The 17,876-nt window shown below is 64.5% G+C and overlaps 2 protein-coding genes across 5 annotated transcripts in view; one reads left to right on the top strand and one right to left on the bottom strand.

Annotated features, from left to right (window-relative positions):
• Positions 1 to 3,324, top strand: part of OPRL1 (opioid related nociceptin receptor 1) — an 18,156-nt gene extending 14,832 nt beyond the window's left edge. For all 4 annotated transcript variants that reach the window (XM_027086654.1, XM_027086653.1, XM_027086652.1 and 1 more), the window contains 2 exons: positions 679 to 1,034; positions 1,141 to 3,324. In XM_027086654.1, the coding sequence (XP_026942455.1) occupies positions 679 to 1,034; positions 1,141 to 1,664 (880 nt within the window). In that variant the 3' untranslated portion in view covers positions 1,665 to 3,324. The remainder of the gene's footprint in view (positions 1 to 678; positions 1,035 to 1,140) is intronic.
• A 3,484-nt stretch (positions 3,325 to 6,808) lies between these two features.
• Positions 6,809 to 7,803, bottom strand: NPBWR2 (neuropeptides B and W receptor 2). Its single transcript, XM_027086621.1, is given in 3 exon segments — positions 6,809 to 7,109; positions 7,111 to 7,533; positions 7,535 to 7,803. Coding segments are annotated over 3 exon segments (993 nt in total).
• Positions 7,804 to 17,876: the final 10,073 nt, after the last annotated feature.

The raw sequence follows: 17,876 nt of genomic DNA, 5'->3' as shown, positions 1-17,876 counted from the left end.
CACCACCACTGTTGCTAGCGCCATCTCCACCACCACCACCACCACCACCACCATAATTACCACCATCACCAACACTACCACCATCACCATTATAACAACTATTAATTCGTTTAGCAGGTAGTTGTTAAGCACCCACAATTCCTCCAGACCCATGCCAGGGTCTTGCATACAATGAGACCCCATTAGCATCTGCCCCATCCCTGTCACCATCTCCTGTTCGGTTGCTAGGCAACAGTGAGGCCTGGTTTGGCGTGCTCTTCCAGATCCTGGAGCCCCTGGAAACCTCTGGTGGTGGAAGGGCCAACATTTTGGTCCAAGAAGGGTCTTGGGGGAGACTTGAAAGGGAGGAGGACAGGTTCTTTGTCTTATGAGTCCTGTTTCTGCTCTCATGCAGGGTCAGGCAGACACTCTGCTCCCCCAACCCCACACCCATCCTTTCCAAGGCAGGCAAGTCTTTAGGTTGCGAACCATTTTTTGTGTGCTGTAAGTACTTGAAGAATTTGTTAAAATACTTGCCTTCAGGCTCCATGGCATTGGGCTGGGCCCATGAACCTACATTTTAGCAGGGGGCAGAGTGGGTGCCCCCTGTGATGGCCAAGAGGAAGGGCCCCTTGCCCTTCGCTGCCAGGTCTGCCAAGGTGGCCAAATGAAGCCTCTTCCTCCCCGTCCTCTCTGCAGACACACCAAGATGAAGACAGCTACCAACATTTACATCTTTAACTTGGCCCTGGCGGACACTCTGGTGCTGCTGACCCTGCCCTTCCAGGGCACAGATGTCCTCCTGGGCTTCTGGCCATTTGGGAACGCCCTGTGCAAGACGGTCATCGCCATTGACTATTACAACATGTTCACCAGCACCTTCACGCTGACTGCCATGAGCGTGGACCGCTACATAGCCATCTGCCACCCCATCCGTGCCCTTGACGTCCGGACATCCAGCAAGGCTCAGGCTGTCAATGTGGCCATCTGGGCCCTGGCCTCTGTTGTCGGCGTTCCCGTTGCCATCATGGGCTCGGCACAGGTTGAGGATGAAGGTCAGTGCAGGGCACCCTCCTCCCCAGTGCCACGCTCCCCTGGCTCTGGGTGGCTCTCTCCCTGCCCACCTGCCCAGCTTCCCTGACCCTGCTTCTCTCCCTGCAGAGATTGAGTGCCTGGTGGAGATCCCCACCCCGCAGGACTACTGGGGCCCCGTGTTTGCCATCTGCATCTTCCTCTTCTCCTTCATCATGCCTGTGCTCATCATCTCCGTCTGCTACAGCCTGATGATCCGGCGGCTGCGAGGCGTCCGCCTGCTCTCAGGCTCCCGCGAGAAGGACCGGAACCTGCGGCGCATCACGCGTCTGGTGCTGGTGGTGGTGGCTGTGTTCGTGGGCTGCTGGACGCCCGTGCAGGTCTTCGTGCTGGTCCAGGGGCTGGGCGTGCAGCCGGGCAGTGAGACTGTGGTGGCCATCCTGCGTTTCTGCACGGCCCTTGGCTACGTCAACAGCTGCCTCAACCCCATCCTCTACGCCTTCCTGGACGAGAACTTCAAGGCCTGCTTCCGCAAGTTCTGCTGCGCGCCCACCCTGCGCCGGGAGATGCAGGTGTCAGACCGCGTGCGCAGCATCGCCAAGGATGTGGCTCATGCTCGCAAGACCTCTGAGATGGTGCCACGGCCGGCATGACTAGGCGTGGACCTGCCCATGGTGCCTGTCAGCCCGCAGAGCCCATCCACACCAAACACGGAGCTCACGCAGGTCACCGCTCTCTAGGCAGACGTGCAGCTGCGCATCACCAGCCTCCACGGGCCACCCTGTGGCCTTGGAGGGTCTGGTGACATCACGGGACGGGTCAGAGCATTAGGGCTGCCCTCCTAGTGGAGGGCGGGGAAGGGGTGCAGGACTCACTGGTGAGCATGCCCGGCACTGCCAAGCTTCATGGACCGTCCTGGCCTCTCCCCTGCTGCATCCGTCTCCGGGTGGGCACACAGCCGGAAGCGTGACAGCGGCTGTACAGTCCCACGTGCCCTCGTGCTGTGTGCTGTCTGCATGGACCCTTGCAGTGTCTCCTCTGGGCAGCTGGATGGGCCTGGCGCCGCCTGGAGAGTCCAGTGGGCATCCCTGGGCAGTGGGACTCGCCCTGAGAGTGGAACTCCTTAGGAGGCTTCTCAGCAAGCCTGTTCCCTCCAGGACACGTGAACTGTTGCGCCGCAGACGTGGCCGTTCAGGTTTGCGAGGCGGTCAGGAGGACCGCCGCAGGCCACCCTGTCATTTGTGAAGCAGCCCCACGTGCCTGGCCTCAGCTGTGGGGTGGGGAGGGCTCTGTGGTGCTCTGTCTGGGTTGCCTGGGCCCCCCTCGGGCTGTCCCTCGAAGCCCTCCTTTCAGACTCCATCAGAGGTCAGCGACTGTGCAGCTGTCAGGACCGTGTGTCCTGCTTGGGTCCTGGTGGCCTTGGAAGGATGCCAGCTGGGACAGGTTCGGCCCTGCACCCCCAGTGACTGACGCCCTGCTTCATTTCAAGCCCCCAGTTATCTGTGGGGGAAGCCTGAGCTTCCCAGTCAGAGGCGGCTTCGTATGCAGAGTTGGAAGGAGAGCTGGGGCTGGCAGACCTGCTTGAGGGAGGCTGCAAGGACCATCTGAGCCGTGGGGACCCTGCCCGCTGTGACCATCCAGAGAAGTACCCTCCCAGTTTGCAGATGGAGGCTGCAGCTCGGTGACTTGGCCAGCGTTCTCCCTGCAGACAAGCTGCTGAAACATCTGCAGTGGTAGAGCTGCCTCTACCTGCTAGCTGAGCTGCAGACCTGGCCAGGTGAGCTGAGGCACCTGGAAAGAGGAGGAGGTGCTGACTCTGGACTGGCCTCTCCTGCTTTGGGGACCCTGGCCTTGTGGGGTCGTCCTTGGGGAGGACGGGGCTCTGTCCGTGCTGCCAGCAGCGGGAGGCTCTGAGGACCAGAGCCACTATGGCTGCAGCATTTTTGTGCCAAGGCTGAAAGCCATGTGCATTTGTGGTGGTGTAACACGTGTCTCCATGTATCTATGCATGTGGACAGTGTGATTTCCCCTGCACGTAACCAGCCCTGAACTGTCTCCAGGGGCCGTGACGGAGGGTCAGAATAACCCCCTGCACGCTGGTCAGGGCGCTCTGCTTGCAACAGGTGTTTCTGACTCTTTGGGGGGCCGTTGGGGTAAATTCTCTGGGATTAGCACGTGGGGTGTAGGTAGATCCGTCCTCCAACCTGCTCTGTGCTCTCCACCTGGCTCTGTGCTTGGCAGACTGTCCCACTTTGGGAAGGGGTCGACTAGTTCATGACGTGCCGGGGGCCTGTCTTCTTTGCTTCAGCACAAAGTTTCTCCCCAAACAATCCAGCACTGCACTCCCCACCCCTGTAGCCAGAGGTTCCAGTGGCGGATCCAGTGGTGGGTGCTTCCCCACAGTGGGCTACGGGTTCTCCTCACTCCCACCTCCCCCCGCTCTAGCTCCTTTCTCGTTCCTTGGGCGGATCCAAGGGAGTTTGATGACAGATGCACAGAACCGCTTCCTTTGGCAGCCCTGAGATTCTGATATCCTCCTGGCTCCTGCGTGGGCCCGGTTCTACCCAGGCTGACTGTCGGGCAGACAACCCTGTCAGAGAGAGGGGCTTCGCAGGGGCATCCAGGCCCAGCTCGGTCGCAGTGCGTGGGCACAGGCAGAGGGGCCAATGTCCGGGTTTATATAAGTTTTAATGACAAGCAAATTGCTGTTAACACAAAAATTTAGCATCAAGGGAAAGTTTAGGGTGCCCCCTGTGATGGCCCCTTGCCCTTCGCTGCCAGGTCTGCCAAGGTGGCCAAATGAAGCCTCTTCCTCCCCGTCCTCTGCAGACACACCAGGATGAAGACAGCCGACATTTACATCTGTAGCTTGGCCCCGGCGGACACTTTGGTGCTGCCGACACTGCCCTTCCAGGGCACAGATGTCCTCCTGGGCTTCTGGCCATTTGGGAACGCCCTGTGCAAGATGGTCAGTGGCAGTTAGCACGGGGGGAGGCAGCGGGGTCCTGGCGGAGGAGGCGGCTCAGGGTGGGCTCCGGGCTGCCAACCAGGCCGAACCCACAGCGAGCGTCTGCGCTCGTCCCCGTCCAGGCAGGGCTGAGGGGCAGGCCAGCAGCCCGCGGGACCTCGGAAGCGGACCACGGCTCGTCCTCTCCACCTGCACCCAGACCTCTCCTCGGCTCCCACCTCCGACCCCGCCCCCTGCCTCCAGCCCCGCCCCGCCCCCACCTCCACGCCCCACCGCTCCGACCCGGCCCCCAGCCTGCATCGCCACCTCGCCCCCTGCCCCTTTCCGTGCCCCAATCCCCGCCCCCGCCCAACCCCCACCAGCTGGGCTCGGTCAAGTCTCCCGGCTTCGCTGAGCCTTGGTTTCCCCGCCTGCGCAGAAGGGACGCCGAACCTTCCTCACGGGGTAGTGGGGGAGGCCGGGCGGGGGAGGGTCAGCGGATCGGTCAGCGGATCAGCGGGGAAGCTGCGGGCTCGCCTGGCGCTCTGGACTTTGCCCACCAGGGGCGCTGTGGCCCGCGGGAGGCTGCGCCCAGGGGCCGCGCCGGGTGGTGCGGGGCCGGGGTCCGGGCCACGGCGAGGGGATTTGGGGAGTGGGAGGAGAGGGCCAGTTCTCTCTGGGCCCAGAAGCCCAGGGCATGGGGACACTCCCTCCCCGTTCCCCAGTCCATCTCCGGAGTCACGGTGGAGGGGGCGGCGTTTTCCCCGGGGTCCACAACTCACTCGGGCGGGATCCCGGTGAGGGCTCTCCTCTCCCTGCAACCTTGGCTGGCCCATGTCTCCCCCACCCTTGGTGTGTCGCGGGCCCTGCGTGAAGACCCTCCCTCCCATCGGGTGTGGACCGCCTGGCTGGGCCTGCCCCTGATCGGCCCCCACCATGGACCCCAGTGCGAGACGGTGGCTCCGGTTGCTGGGCTGTGTGTGGGGCGGGGGCCACCCCAGGGGATAAAAAGTGTGCGGTCCGTTGAGGAGGCTTGGTTGGCACCTCCTGTGCTAGGGAGATGTTCTGCAGGGGACGGGGTGGGAGACCCTTGCTCGGCCCGGCGTTCCCGTGGGCTTCCGGCTGACACAGCCCCGCCCCTGCTGCTGCGCACTCACGCCACGCGCGCTCACGCCACGCGCACTCACGCCTCGCTTCGGCCCAGCTGGGGTCTTAGCTGGGGTGTGGGAGCCGCAACTTCTTCTCTCGAGGAGCTCGCAGGGCGCAGGATGAACGCTGACGAGGTAATCACGGCTGCTGCTTGGAGAGGTGTGACTGCAACACAGTGAGAGAGCGGATCGGGAACAGCTAGTTCTTCGTGGGGGAGGCTGGGTGCTAGTGGCGGTTTGAGAAGTGGCCACAGCCCCTGAGTGTGGGTGGGACTTGGGGACTCGCTTCTAAGGAACAGAAAGCAGAATGGCTTCCCAGGTAGGCCTTAAAGGTGTGGAGGTTTCCGCCTGGCTCTCTCGGCTGCTGCCCTGTGGGCTCGCTGCCACCCCTGGAGGATGCCCGAGCAGCCTGGGGACAGCCCGCAGGTCCAGGAACCGAGGCCTCCGGCCAGTGGCCACGAGAGGAAGCGGCTCCTCCAGCCCCGGTGTGGCCTTCAGGTGATTGGGACCTCGGCTGAAGTCCTGCCTGCAATGTCATGAGACCCTGAGCTGCAGCCAGCCGAGAGCTGCTGGAAGGTTCCTGACCCACAAGGGTTGTGAACTAGTAAATGTTCTGAGCTGCTAATTTTGGGGGAGTGTTTTATACAGTAATAGCTTACTAATACCATGTGGTCAGAAAGATAACAGGACGGAGGTAGCCTCTGAGTTGTTTCAGGCTGAGAGAGGGAAGGGGAGAGGGCCGTGGGTCCGAGCTCTTCCACGTGACCGGGTGGGGGGGAGGCGGCCATGCAGCCTGGGGGCCACCTCACCGGGTGGCGAAAGGTGTGTCCTGCTTGCCAGCGGAACAGACTGACTAGAGCCGTGTCACAAGGACTAAAACCAACCTGGGGCCCCATAAGCCTCGCAGGGTTATCGGGTGCTGGGCAGGTGACTTACGGAACGGCAGGGCTGGAGCTCCAGGCCTGGAAGCAGCTGGGAGCCGTGGGGCCAAGAGTGCGGAGCCTGGCCGAGGCCCACCAAAGCCGTCTTCAGGGACTCGTGGCAGAAGTGGTCTCTGAGCAGCCAGCCCCTTAGTGTCCCCACCCCACCCCCAGGTGGAGCCCCTGCTGGCAGAGTCTAGGCCCCCGGCCACACCTCAGGGGGGAAGGGGTCCAGGTGCCAGCCTGTCTAAGTGACAGGTGCCCCCTCCAGAGGTCCTGGCAGAAGGGCCCTGGGTCCTATAGCAGGACATGGGAGGGGACCACAGGCATCGGCATGAAGGGCACAAGGGGCATGGGGTGCTCAAGGGAGCCTGAGCCCTGCTGAGGGAGCCAGGAGGGGACACGGGCACAGGCCTCCTGGTGGAATGTCACCTGAATTTTGGGCTGTGAGAGCGCGCTTCATGGCCTCCTTTGATGTGCGCCTTTGGCTTTTACAGCGACACCTGGCTTTGTTGCCCCAGGTGCCCCCCAGGATGTCTGTTGTGCCAGGACCATCTGCCTGGGTCGGCGGGACCTGAATCCCTGCAGCTGGCCACCCAAGGGCTGTCTAGGAGGCAGAGACAGGGGTGGGTCCATGGCCACCTCTGCGGGCTTGGTGGCCAGCCTTCGTGGGTCTTTCTCTTTCTGTCTGGAGAAAATAGTGATGGGATGTGAACAAGTGGGGTGTTGCTCTAAAGGAGCAGAGCTTTTCTACGGTTGCGTGGGCCGCGAGGGAGGGGTGCTTATGCCCCCGGGCACTGGAACGTGGTGCAGAGGCTCTTCCAGAAGCTGTGGTCCGGGAAGGCCTAGAGGAAGGGGTTGAGGCAGGAGCTGGTGTAGCCGAGGCTGGTGACGACATAGGAGATGATGATGACCAGTGGCGTCTGGGGCAGGTCTGTGGTCAGAGCCACGACTGAGGCCAGGTGGAAGGGCGTCCAGCAGAGCAGGCCCACGGCCAGCACAGCCAGGACCTGGAGACTCACCTTCCGCTTGGCCTTGTCCAGAGCCTTGGCTCTGGAGTGGAGCCGCAGGGCCTGCAGCCTCCACGTAGAGAACATAGAGGGTGCCCGTGGGCACCGCCAAGCCCAGCACCGGCGTGTAGATGCTGATTGCCTGGAACCAGGCCCGCTCAGGCCGTGGGCAGCTCAGCCCGCAGCTCGTGACCTGTAGCTCATTGCCGTAGACCCCGGCGAAGGTGAAGAAGGGCAGCATTGCGACAGTGACACACAGCCAGGTGCACAGGCTGGGGGTCTCAGCCCCGCGGACAGTGTGCCGGGGTGTGCGGCGGGGCCGCACCATGGCCGGCACCACCAGGTAGCGGTCCATGCTCATGGCAGCCGGGAAGTAGACGCTGGAGAAGATGTTGCAGCGGTCGGTGGCCAGCACCAGCTTGTAGAGCAGCTCCCCAAAGGGCCAGCGCTGCAGCACGTGCTTGGCGATGTTGGTGGGCAGCACCGGTGTGAAGAGTCGTCGCGATGGCCAGGTTCAGGGTGAATGCGTGGGTCACCGTCTTCATCCTGGGCGCTCTCAGGATCACACAGATGGCGGCCGCGTTGCCCATTAGCCGCACGGCGCAGATAGCAGCGTACACCGCTGGCAGGAACACGTGAAGAGCCGGCAGCGGCTCAGGGAGTGTGACGCTGTGTCTGGTGCCGTTGTCCCAAGAGAGGCCGGCGCCCGTTGTGCCTGGCAAGGGGACGCCTCGGCTGTCCGGGCTCTCCGGCCCCGTGGCCTCCATCGTGAGGCAGGGCAAGGGGACGCCTCGGCTGTCCGGGCTCTCCGGCCCCGTGGCCTCCATCATGAGGCAGGACCGATAATGGTTTGTGCCCTGGGCAGGTGGGAGGTGCTTCCGAGCTGGGAATCTGGGCAGGGGCCTCCTTGGGCTGGATTCTGAGAAAGAAACGACCAGAAACTCTGGGACGTGGCTGTCAGCTTAGAATGGGAGCTGCCTCAAGTTCTCTGGCAGAAGTTGTGGCCACTTTGCCGGGGTCAAGGATTCATGGCGTCTCTCTCCATCCACCCCTTTCCAGTGGCAGGAGAGAGCCTGGCAGAGCGCATGGGCACCTCCTCCTGGGTAGCACTTCCGGCTGGTTGAGTTCCTCCCCCAAGGCCCCCTCCTCTTGCAGAGAGCAGCTGCCAGCCACCCTTCTGGGAAGGGAGGGCTTGGACCTGCCCCCCCCCGCCGCCCCGACCCCAGCCCCTGTCCCGGCCACACCCCAAAGCACAAGCTACGTAAGTCAAGACAGTCCCTTTGAAAATGTACCTCCCATCGTACTCCTGGCCCCCTGGGAATCGGGAGGCCTGGAGCAGTGCCCTCCCAGTCACGCTGCAGACCCTCTGCGTGTGGCCACCGGCACTTTTCGTCGCTGACCTGTCTGGAGACACATGGCCAGAAGTTGGTGGCCTGGGTGACATGTGGTGGTGGCCAGCTCAGGCGGCCTCAGGGGTGGAGGGGGGAGGTGTGGCCCCCGCCGATGGGCCTCCTGCCAGCGTCCCAGTCCGTCCTTAACCACCTGGGGCACTTTTAGAACCTGCTCGCTGGCAGCCTCAGAGGGAGCTGGCTTCCCGAAGAGTCTCCAGCCTCGTGGCAGCGCTGCTACGTGCCAGGAGGTGGCGGGGCCGGGGGGGCGGTGTCCCCTGGCTGACGCAGAGCCCTGGGCTGCGGGTGCTGCTGGCTCTGGGAGACCGAGGGCTGCAAGCCTTGGCCAGGGGCTCCAGCTGTCCACCAGGGCCGAGCCTTCGTCCAGTGGGCTGCCCCCAGGTGGGACCCCTACTCCCCCGGTCCCCCAAGAACCCCGTGCTTCCAAGTGGTCTCTACATACCGGCTTTTGTTTCTGGTGTGAGGTGGGGACGGGGGGCACCGGGGCTAGAACTTTCCTCGGGATCTCACGGTCCCACGTGGGCTACATGGGCTTCACAGCTTTGTATGAGGTGATTCTCTCTGAGAAGCAGAGAGAAGGTGACCAGCTGGGCCTGGGAGGGAGGGAGCCGCCCTCTGGTCTGGGTGGGGCAAGTTCTGGACTGGTCATTGGTGCCCCAGCCTGAGACCCACCGAGGCCAGGGGATGGGTGGTCAGTGAGTGTGAGGGGAGGCCCCTGCATCTGGGTCTGACTTTCATGATTTGGGGGTGTTCGTGCATGGGGAGGGGTGCTGGGTCAGGTCACAGCTCCTGGACACCAGAGACAGGACAGAGAGAGGCTCAGGCCTGGCGTATGGGCCGCCCGTTCCCCTTGACCATGTGGCCTACGTGTGAGCCAGCGTGCAGGCTGGCCTGGGGGGTGAATGGCTGACCACTGCCCTGGTGCTGGGCCGGTAGGGAGTGGCCCAGGCCTCCTGTCGCTCAGCTGCTGTCCTGGAGTGGGGCAGGGCTCACCTCTCTGGGCCTAGTTGTGGGTCTCCCGTGGGATGGGTGCCGGGGGTCCCTATTTCCTGAGTGCCTTGGGGGGGCCCAGGGCTCCATCTGCTCGCCAGCCAGCGCGTGACCGACTGGCGCCTCCCGAGCGTGGGCCTGTGATCGGGGCTCCTCGCCCTCATGCCCCTCCTGCTCGTTGCCCCAGCTCAGCAGGGCACCACATGCCACCCCAAACTTGCTCCGGGCCCGGCTGCTCTAGGCAGGGCTCCCCTCAAGCCCCGGGAGGAGCAGGCGGTGTCAGAATTACAGGAAACTTCCCGGCGGTTTCCCAGCACGGCCCTGGCTTCCTCTGAGGCAAGCCGTGAGGCTGGGGTCCCTGCTCACCCCACCAGTGTCTGGCAGGGTCTGGGGCTCCGAGCCCCTCTCGGCCTGATCTCCGCTCTCCTGAGTCTGTCCTGGGGGCTGCTGGCTCCCCACCCGGCCCGTCCCGTCTGAGGGGGCTGGGGGTGGAAGCTGAGAGGATGGGGGCCCCGGGGCAGCAGGGGTTGGGGGTGCTGAGGAGGGGGCACTGGGCCTGCAGGTGTGGGGACCCTCACGCCGGCTCAGCGGCGGGGGCGCCTCAGCCTCTGCTCTCTGGCCCCCGGAGCAGCAGGGGGCTTTGTCTGCACGTGGGTTGGGCATTGTGCGCTTGTCGTCCTGGGGAGATGAGTTCCATTTTCAGAAGTGAATCGGCTGTTTCCAACCAGCCTGTGAGGGCGTTCAGGCTGTAGAGAGAGAGGTGGGGGCCGCAGGGGAGGGGCGAGACCTCTGCCTGGTCTCCAGGGGCTGGGGGCTGGGGCCTGCGCAATGGGAGCCCGTGGGAGTCTGCGCGGTGTGAGTGTGTGTGCGCGTGCGCGCTCTGTGCAGCCGCTTGGGGCGGGGCGGGGGGTCGGGGGAAGCAGGTCCTGGTGGTGAGCCTCCCTCCCCACCCCTGTGCAGGGAGGAGGGAGAAGGCAGGGAGGGGGTGCAGCCGCCCTGACCCAGCCCAGTGTGGCTGGTGGGCAGGGAGACCGGAGACAGCGCCGTGGCTGGTGGGCAGGGAGACCGGAGACAGCGTCAAGCCATAGGCAAGCTCAGTGGAGCGTCTTTCACAGCTGTGTGTGACTCACCTGGTGTGGCAACCACCTTCCACCTGAACCCGATGGTCGTGTCTCACACACACACGCACGTGCACACATCACACAGATGCGCGCGGCAGAGCACGCACTTGCGCAGACAGGCGTACACACACGCGGGCACGGGCGGATGCGTGCACCCCTGCGTGCCTCTGTGTGTGCTTTGGCCACCAGGCCCGTCGCCTCTCTTGCTCTCCTCCTCAGGCCTCGGAAGATAGCCCTGAAGGGTAAGTGCTGCCTCTAAGTAGGTAGTTGGGAGGCTTAGCTCGCTGAGAAGAGACAGGTGATTCAGAGCGCATGTCCAGGGAAGCAGAGAGAGAACTCTGTTTGTAAAAGCGAGAGGGCCCGTTTCAAACCTAGCCATTCGGACCCCTGGCCCTGCCAGCCGGCACCCAGCTGCCCCTCTCTCTCCTTCAGCACCAGTGGCACTGAGCTGTCCCCAGGGGCAGGTCATGGCTTGCGGGTTCTTGACGGCTCCTGATCGCCCTGGGCTCAGGGCCGCTGAGAGAGGCCTGGGGCAGCCAGACCGGGGTCCCACAGGGACTCTGCTGCTCAGCCAGCTCCGGAGTATCCCAGCCCTGGGCCCGGAGTCACTTGTCTGCTCTGCAAGTGTTTGTCTAGGAAAAGAGCAGTGAACAAAGAGGGGGGAATTCCTGCTTTCCTAGGGCCGCCCCTCTGCCGGGGGAGGTGGGAAACAACATGGGAAGCGCCAGGTGCATCGCAAGGTTTAGCCGGAGGTCAGGGGCTCTAGGGGGAAGGAAGCAGAGAGACATCTGTCCATCAACAGGGTGGTCCTGTGGAGACGGCGATGCTCATGCTGAAACCAAGGAGACAGGGGAGGCCTGGCAGGTGTGTGGGGCACGGCCACGGGAGAGGAGGAGCTTGGTCCGCCCTTCTAGGGACGCGGGCTCTGGCCTTCCTGAGGGTTTTGAGGAGGGGAGCGTGGGTCGGCCAGGTCCTTAGGCCAAGAGGGTCAGAGGGGTGTGGGGTGCGGGGAGCAGGGCGCCTCGGCAGGAGCCCTGGCCTGGGGGCTGGGAGGGGCGGGAAGGTTGGAGGTCAGGATGGAGTACAGAGTCCAAACCCGTCCAAGGCCTTCGGGATGTGGGGTTTTGAGGGGCAGCCTGGGCTGGAGGCTGGGTGCCCTGAGGCCCCCTGGCCTGCCCTGCCCACACGCCCCCTCCCCATGCTGAGAAGCAGGAAGCACGGAGGAGGTGCATGTCTCCCCTGGGCACCAGCCCTTCTCAGCCTCGGAGGGTTGTTAGGCCAGTTACCAGAGGACTCCCTCTCCCCTCCCCAGGAATAGGCGGGGTGGGGGTAGTAAGGCCCTGTCCCCTCCTTCCTGCCCAGATGCCAGCCACCACGATCAGCCCTGCTGGGCCCGACGGGGGAGCTTCACGGAGGCGCCCCTGCCCTGAGCGAGCCTGGGGCCTGTCTCCTGGGAGGTCTTCGTGCCCATGGCGTACTTGTGGACTGGCCCTCTGGTCACGCAGAGCACAGGCAGCACTGGGAGGGAGGGAGCCAGTAACTCTGTGTCTCAGGCGGGAGGGGTCACAGGCACGACTGGGCCCTCGGACAAGCACGTGGGTGGGGGGAGTGTGTATGCATGCGGGGCAGCAGAGCGCTCAGAGACACACCCAGCAAGGGAGCATCCGTGAGCGTTGCTTCCGGGTCTGTCCATGAATTCATTTTTGTCTTTAAAATTAATTAATTTATTTATTTATTTTGGGCCGTGTTGGGTGTGCGTCGCTGCGCGCAGGCTTTTCTCTAGTTGCGGCGAGCGGGGGCTGCTCTTCCTGGTGGTGCGCGGACTTCTCACTGCAGTGGCTTTTCTTGTTGTGGAGCACGGGCTCTAGGCGCACAGGCTTCAGTAGTTGTGGCTCGTGGCCTCAGTAGTTGTGGCTCGCGGGCTCTGGAGTGCAGGCTCAGTAGTTGTGGCATGCGGGCTTCAGTAGTTGTGGCTCATGGGCTCAGTAGTTGTGGCTCACGGGCTCTAGAGCACAGGCTCAGTACTTGTGGCGCATGGGCTTAGTTGCTCCGCGGCACGCGGGATCTTCCTGGACCAGGGCTCGAACCCGTGTCCCCTGCATTGGCAGGCGGATTCTCAACCACTGCGCCACCAGGGAAGTCCCTGTCCGTGCATTCTTACTGAAGGTTGGTGGGCAGGCGGGGCTGGTTCATGCTCGAGTCAACTCCTGCGGAGTCCTGAGTCGGACGGGAGGCCAGGCCTCCCTGTGGCCCTGGAGGGGGCGGTGTTTGTCCCTCCACGTGGCCTCAGGGCCACACAGCTCAGCTGGGCCCCGTGGGTCTGGGATGCTCCGGAGGCCAGATTCGCTGACCTTGGACCAAGCTCTCTGTCCGTGGGACGCGGAGGACAGACCAAGCTGGCAGCCGGTGGGGCCGGGGTGATGGGGCCTCTGGTCTTGCTTGTTCCCTCCCCCTTCCCACCTGCCTGGCGCCAACCCCAAGCTCAGAGGGTGCAGCCTGGCCTGAGCCCGCGGCAGAGGCCGAGGACAGCACGCACATGCCCCCCTTCCCCGCCCGCCCCCCGCAGACCCTAGTGCCCTGCCCTCCCTCCCCAGCGTTTGCATGACCCTCCCGGTTCATTCCAGATTGTGCACGGTGGCGTCCTGCCTGCTGCCTTTCGATCCATTTGGGTTGGAGTGGGCGCTGTCCAGCCCGGTCACTGAGAGACTGGGCCTCCGCAGGGGAAGGCTGGGCTCGGGTGAGGGGCCATCCCTCGCTGGGGCATCTGTGATGGGGGAGGTGGCCAGGGCAGGCCGGGAGCCCCGTGGTCACATGCTTGATACACAGGTGCGGTGAACACGTGTGTGTTTCAGGTGCTTCCCCTCAGGCTGACACGTGCACATGTGTCTTGTTAACGCGCCTCTGGGCCCCCTCAAGTCTGCACGGGGCAGCACCCCGCCGCCCTGCTGTGTCTTGTCTGCGTGCCCAAGGCTCTCCCACAAGGCTCAGAACCCCGGGAGGGGCCTTCGCCAGGGCACTGTCCACCGCCAGGCCTTCTCCGTGGCCGCTGGGGTCCTGCTGTGGGTGACCCCTGGGGAGGCCTGGTGTCTGCAGGGTTGAGGGCCCTGCAGGACCCGATGCTGGGAGGGCTTCTGTGGCAGGAGTGCCGATCGGCATGTGGGGGTCTGCGAGGGGCCATGCCTAGGGCTGGGGAGACGGTACAGGGGGCCAGTGCCGGGGAGGGGGCAGGGCTCGGCCGGGGAGGGGGCCCGGGGAGGCGGCATCCTGGGCTCTGAGCAGGGCTGGGCGTTGGCTGCACAAGCGAATACCTGGAGGACGGGTGCCACCAGGACCAGAGGGAAGCACCCTCAGCTCGGGGACCCGGGTCTCCTAATGGTGGGGCTGCCCTGGACGTCCCCCCACCCCTTGGCCCTGTGCTCACATGTGCTCTGCTGGTGCACATGACAGACAGTGATGCCTCTCTGTGTGCCCGGCCCGGGGTGGGGAGCCTCTGTCCAGGGCTCGTGGGAGGACCATTTTGTTGTCACCCTGGCAGTGGTCAGGAGAGGGGGCTGGACCCACCGGCCCAGTGAGGACTGCGGCTCTACCCAGCCTAGAGCCTTTGGCTTGGGGTGGGGTAGGGGCTTCTGCCTGAGGGACTGAGCTGGCTGGAACTGGGAGTGATGACTCGGGTCTAGAAGCCCTTTGTCCTGGCCCTTTTGGTCGTGTGTCCCGTGGGACACACATCTCTTCTCTCTGCCCGACCCTCCACAGAGCCCTGGGCTGGGGTCTGGGACCATCCTGTCACCACCGCCGTGCGCTCAGCCCTGGGCTCTAGGGAGGCCCCTTCCTCCGTGCTCAGGAATGGCAGGTGGTGGGAGCTTCCAGCAGGAGAGGAAGACCTGGCAGGACCAGGTTTTCAACGTCTGGAGCTTCCCCGGCAGGCCTCCCGCAGCTGTGGGTGTGGAGGTCGCGAGGGCGGCTCTCTGGGGCCCAGGTGAGGCCTGGGGCCTGGGCGGAGCTCAGATTGCCTTGCCTGGGACCTCAGCCCCCACCTGGCTCCAGACTGTGGGTCGCAGTGGGGAGGGAGGGACAGCCCCGCTGACCCGGTTGGCCTGGCCTGCTGGGTCCTACAGCATCTGTGGGGAGAGTCCAGCTGCATAGGCCCTGGGCACTGTTTTTTTTGGTGCTAGGGGAGGACAGAGGTTTGAATCCAGACAGGGCACTCCCCTCACCTCGCCCACCACAACTTTAGCTTCCGTTGGCGTCATCCGGGAACGCAGGGGAGGGTGGGAAGGTGGCACGCGTGCGTGGGGATGTTGCCTGCGCAGACAGCTCCTTTGTGCCGTGGTGGTGGACTTGGCAGTGGTGGAGAGGAGGTCAGAGGCTGGACTGCGCGAGGGTGTCTTGGGAGGGGCCGACGTGGGCTGGGAGGGCCCCTGAGGGGAGATCGGGGTCAGCAGGGGCTGTGGGCAGGGAGTCCATGGCTCCCCCTCGGAGCAGAGCAGAGCCCAGACCAGCCTGGGCATGGAGGAAGTGGTTGACGTGTGGCGGTGTCAGCCAGGACCCGGCTGCCTGGGGGCCTCTTGCCCCGGGCAGGGCCACCTTCTTGTGCCCAGAGGCCCTGCAGGTACTTCATGGGCTTCTTCTCTATGTCCCTGCTGGACTGAGGCCCGGAGTGTGGTCGCTGTGTCCTCAGAACCGCGTCTGGAGCCAGGACCTGTGTGTCTTTCCTTCCCGGGCCTCTTGGTGCTCCAGGCACTGCTGGGTCCGGAGGAGGCTGTGGGCCCCCCACCCAGCCCTGGTGAGTCAGCAGCAGGGCCAGTTCCCACCCGCCCTGGCCCATGTGTGGGTGCTCCTGTCACCATGGCAACCCTGTCCCAACAGGTCTCATTGAGGGACATTTCCCGGAGTCCACTTTGTGTCCCCTCGAGAGCCTCTCTGCCCGTGACCCTGTGACCTCCAATGTCCCCTTTTTGGGAAGGCGGGTGGCCGGCCCTCCCAGTTTACCTGTGACTGTCCACGTTTCAGCACTGAACGTCCACGTTCCAGGAAACGCCTTGGTCCTGGACAAACCACTTACCAGCAGGGGCCTGTCTGGGGAGGGAGGGGGCGTGAGAGGATGCTGCCCCCCAGGGGAGGCTGCCTGGTGTGGCCAGGCCTGGGCTCGGCCAGAAGACAACCCCTGTCCCCCATTTCCACCCAGGCCTGAGGCACCTCTGCTGATCCCCTTGGTCTGTCTCCTCTGGTTTCAATGCCTGCTGGGTACCAGGCACTGGCGGAGCCCTGGCACATCCGTGCTTTCTCCATCCCACGGTGACCCAGGAGGCAGGGCTGCTCTGGCCCCACTTCACAGGCGACAGCAGGAGGCTCTGGTGGGGGGTCCCCTGGCAGGTGCCATCCTTGAGCAACAGGCGGGTGTCGCTCCCGAGGGAGCTGCCGCCGTCAGCAGTGTCCATGGGCGGACGCCCAGGGGCTGGCCCTGGTGCCAACCCCCGCGGCGCGCTCAGGAGCCTGGCAGACGCTAGAGCGGCTGGAGACTCCGAGCCCGGCTTCCTTCCCAGGGTGGAGGAGTGTGGGCTTGAGTAGAGCTGGCACTCGTGCTGTGGCGACAGGTGTCACTTGAGGTCTGCCCACACCTCCAGGCGGCGGTCGGGAGTGCTGGTCTGGAGCCAGCTCTGCCCTTGCCGTTGAGGACCCAGGGTGAGGTACTCAGCACCTCTGAGCCTCCATTTCCTCGCTTGTCCAATGGGGATCATACTTTTCCTGCCTCAGAATGTGGAGAGGTTGAGCTGAGCTGATGCGGGCAAGGGCTCTGCCCCACCCAGTGCCTTTGATGCTGGAAGGAGCCCCGCCCGGTCCCACCTGCCCTGCTGCTCTGGGCCTGGGCCGGGGTTTCAGCCTTGGGCTCGGGCAGCTAGATGGGGGCTTGGAGTGAACTCTGGCCTCACGTCAGCTGTGAGTGGGACAGGAGGCTGCTGAGTGGTCGAGACCTGCAGGCAGAAAGAAATTCCCGGAGGAGGCACGTGAGGGGGTCACCAGCCTGTGCAGGGAACCGGGAAAACCGGCGGCCAGCCGCTCTCCCGAGGTGTGGAGGTCTGCCGTGAGGGAAGCACCTCGAAGCCCCCCTCTTCCAAGAGGCCCCCCCGGATCAGCTCTGCCTGACCAGGGGGGGGGAGCCTTTTCCCCCGGGGGGGGGGGGGGGGGGGGGGGTCTCTCCATTTCTAGCTGAGCCGGGTTCTCATCGTGCAGCTCAACCCTGACCCCCAGTGGCCAATTCTGAGCACTGCTGCCGAGGATTTGGGACCGATGGCCTGGGGGGTGGCCCAGGGGGATGTCTGTGACCTGGCCCAGGAGCCTCACCGCCCTTCCCGAAGTCTAGCCTGGACACGCCCAGCGAAGGCCCCATGGTGGAACCCCAGGCTCGGTGGCAGAGCTTCAGTCAACCCCGGTGTGCACTCCTGTTGAGGGGCGTGACCCAGGGATTCGGGGACGCCCCATCTGGAATCGGCCTTCGTCATGCTAGAGGCTGGTCTGGACGGGCCAGCCCTGAGAGGCGGCCCCTGAGCTGTGCTCCTGGCGTTCCGGAAGGGGTGGAGGAGCATGTGGGGCCGCGGCAGAGGCTGGCGCTGGGGGGGCGCTGAGGCCGCCGGGCAGGCAGGGCTGCACTGGGAGGGGACCTGGGGCCAAAGAGGGTTTTAGGCAGAGCAGTGACACGGTCACATTGCGTTTCAAAACAGTCATTCCGGCTGCTGGGCAGGTGGACGGAAGGGTGGAGGCTGACAGCAGGTGGCTGGTGGGAAAGGGAGCCGCTAAGACCCCAGCAGGAGGAGAGCCCTGGCAGGCAGGGCCTGGGGATGGACTGGCTGAACGTGGGGGTGTGGCTTGGAGGGCAGCTGTGGATGCCCCGAGGACAGGAAGAAGGGGAGCCCTGGTGCTGGGAGACCTAGGCTGTTCTCTCAGCTGCCAGCTGACATGGTGATGGGGGAGGTGCAGAGGTCTGTGGGGAGGGGCTTAGTGGGTCTCCTGTGTCTAAACTAACCTGGGCCCCTGGGGGGGTGCCTGGACTTGGTCCCCGCCTGAAGCCTCAGTTGGCTTCCTGCTGAGCTGCGCAGGGTCAGCGGGGAGCCCGGAGGCCAAATCCTACATTTCCAGATCGCAGAGGAGAGGAGCTGGGGGTCTTCGGAGCTGGAGAGAAGTCTGGGTGGCCGGAGGCTGCTTGGAGCCGCGAGGTTAGACAGGTGAGGCAGGAGCCTGCGGGCAGCCGCGGGGCTCAGGCCTGCATAGCTTGAGGGGCTCTGGGGACCTGATATTTCTGTGTGTCATCCAAGTCCGGGGGCT

Source organism: Aethalodelphis obliquidens, unplaced genomic scaffold (assembly GCF_003676395.1).
Source record: "Aethalodelphis obliquidens isolate GAN/ISIS:26980383/991018 unplaced genomic scaffold, ASM367639v1 scaffold57, whole genome shotgun sequence".
NCBI classification, from domain to species: Eukaryota; Metazoa; Chordata; class Mammalia; order Artiodactyla; family Delphinidae; genus Aethalodelphis; species Aethalodelphis obliquidens.
Note: the sequence above shows the minus strand (reverse complement) of the source record. Positions and strands in the feature narration are given on the sequence as shown.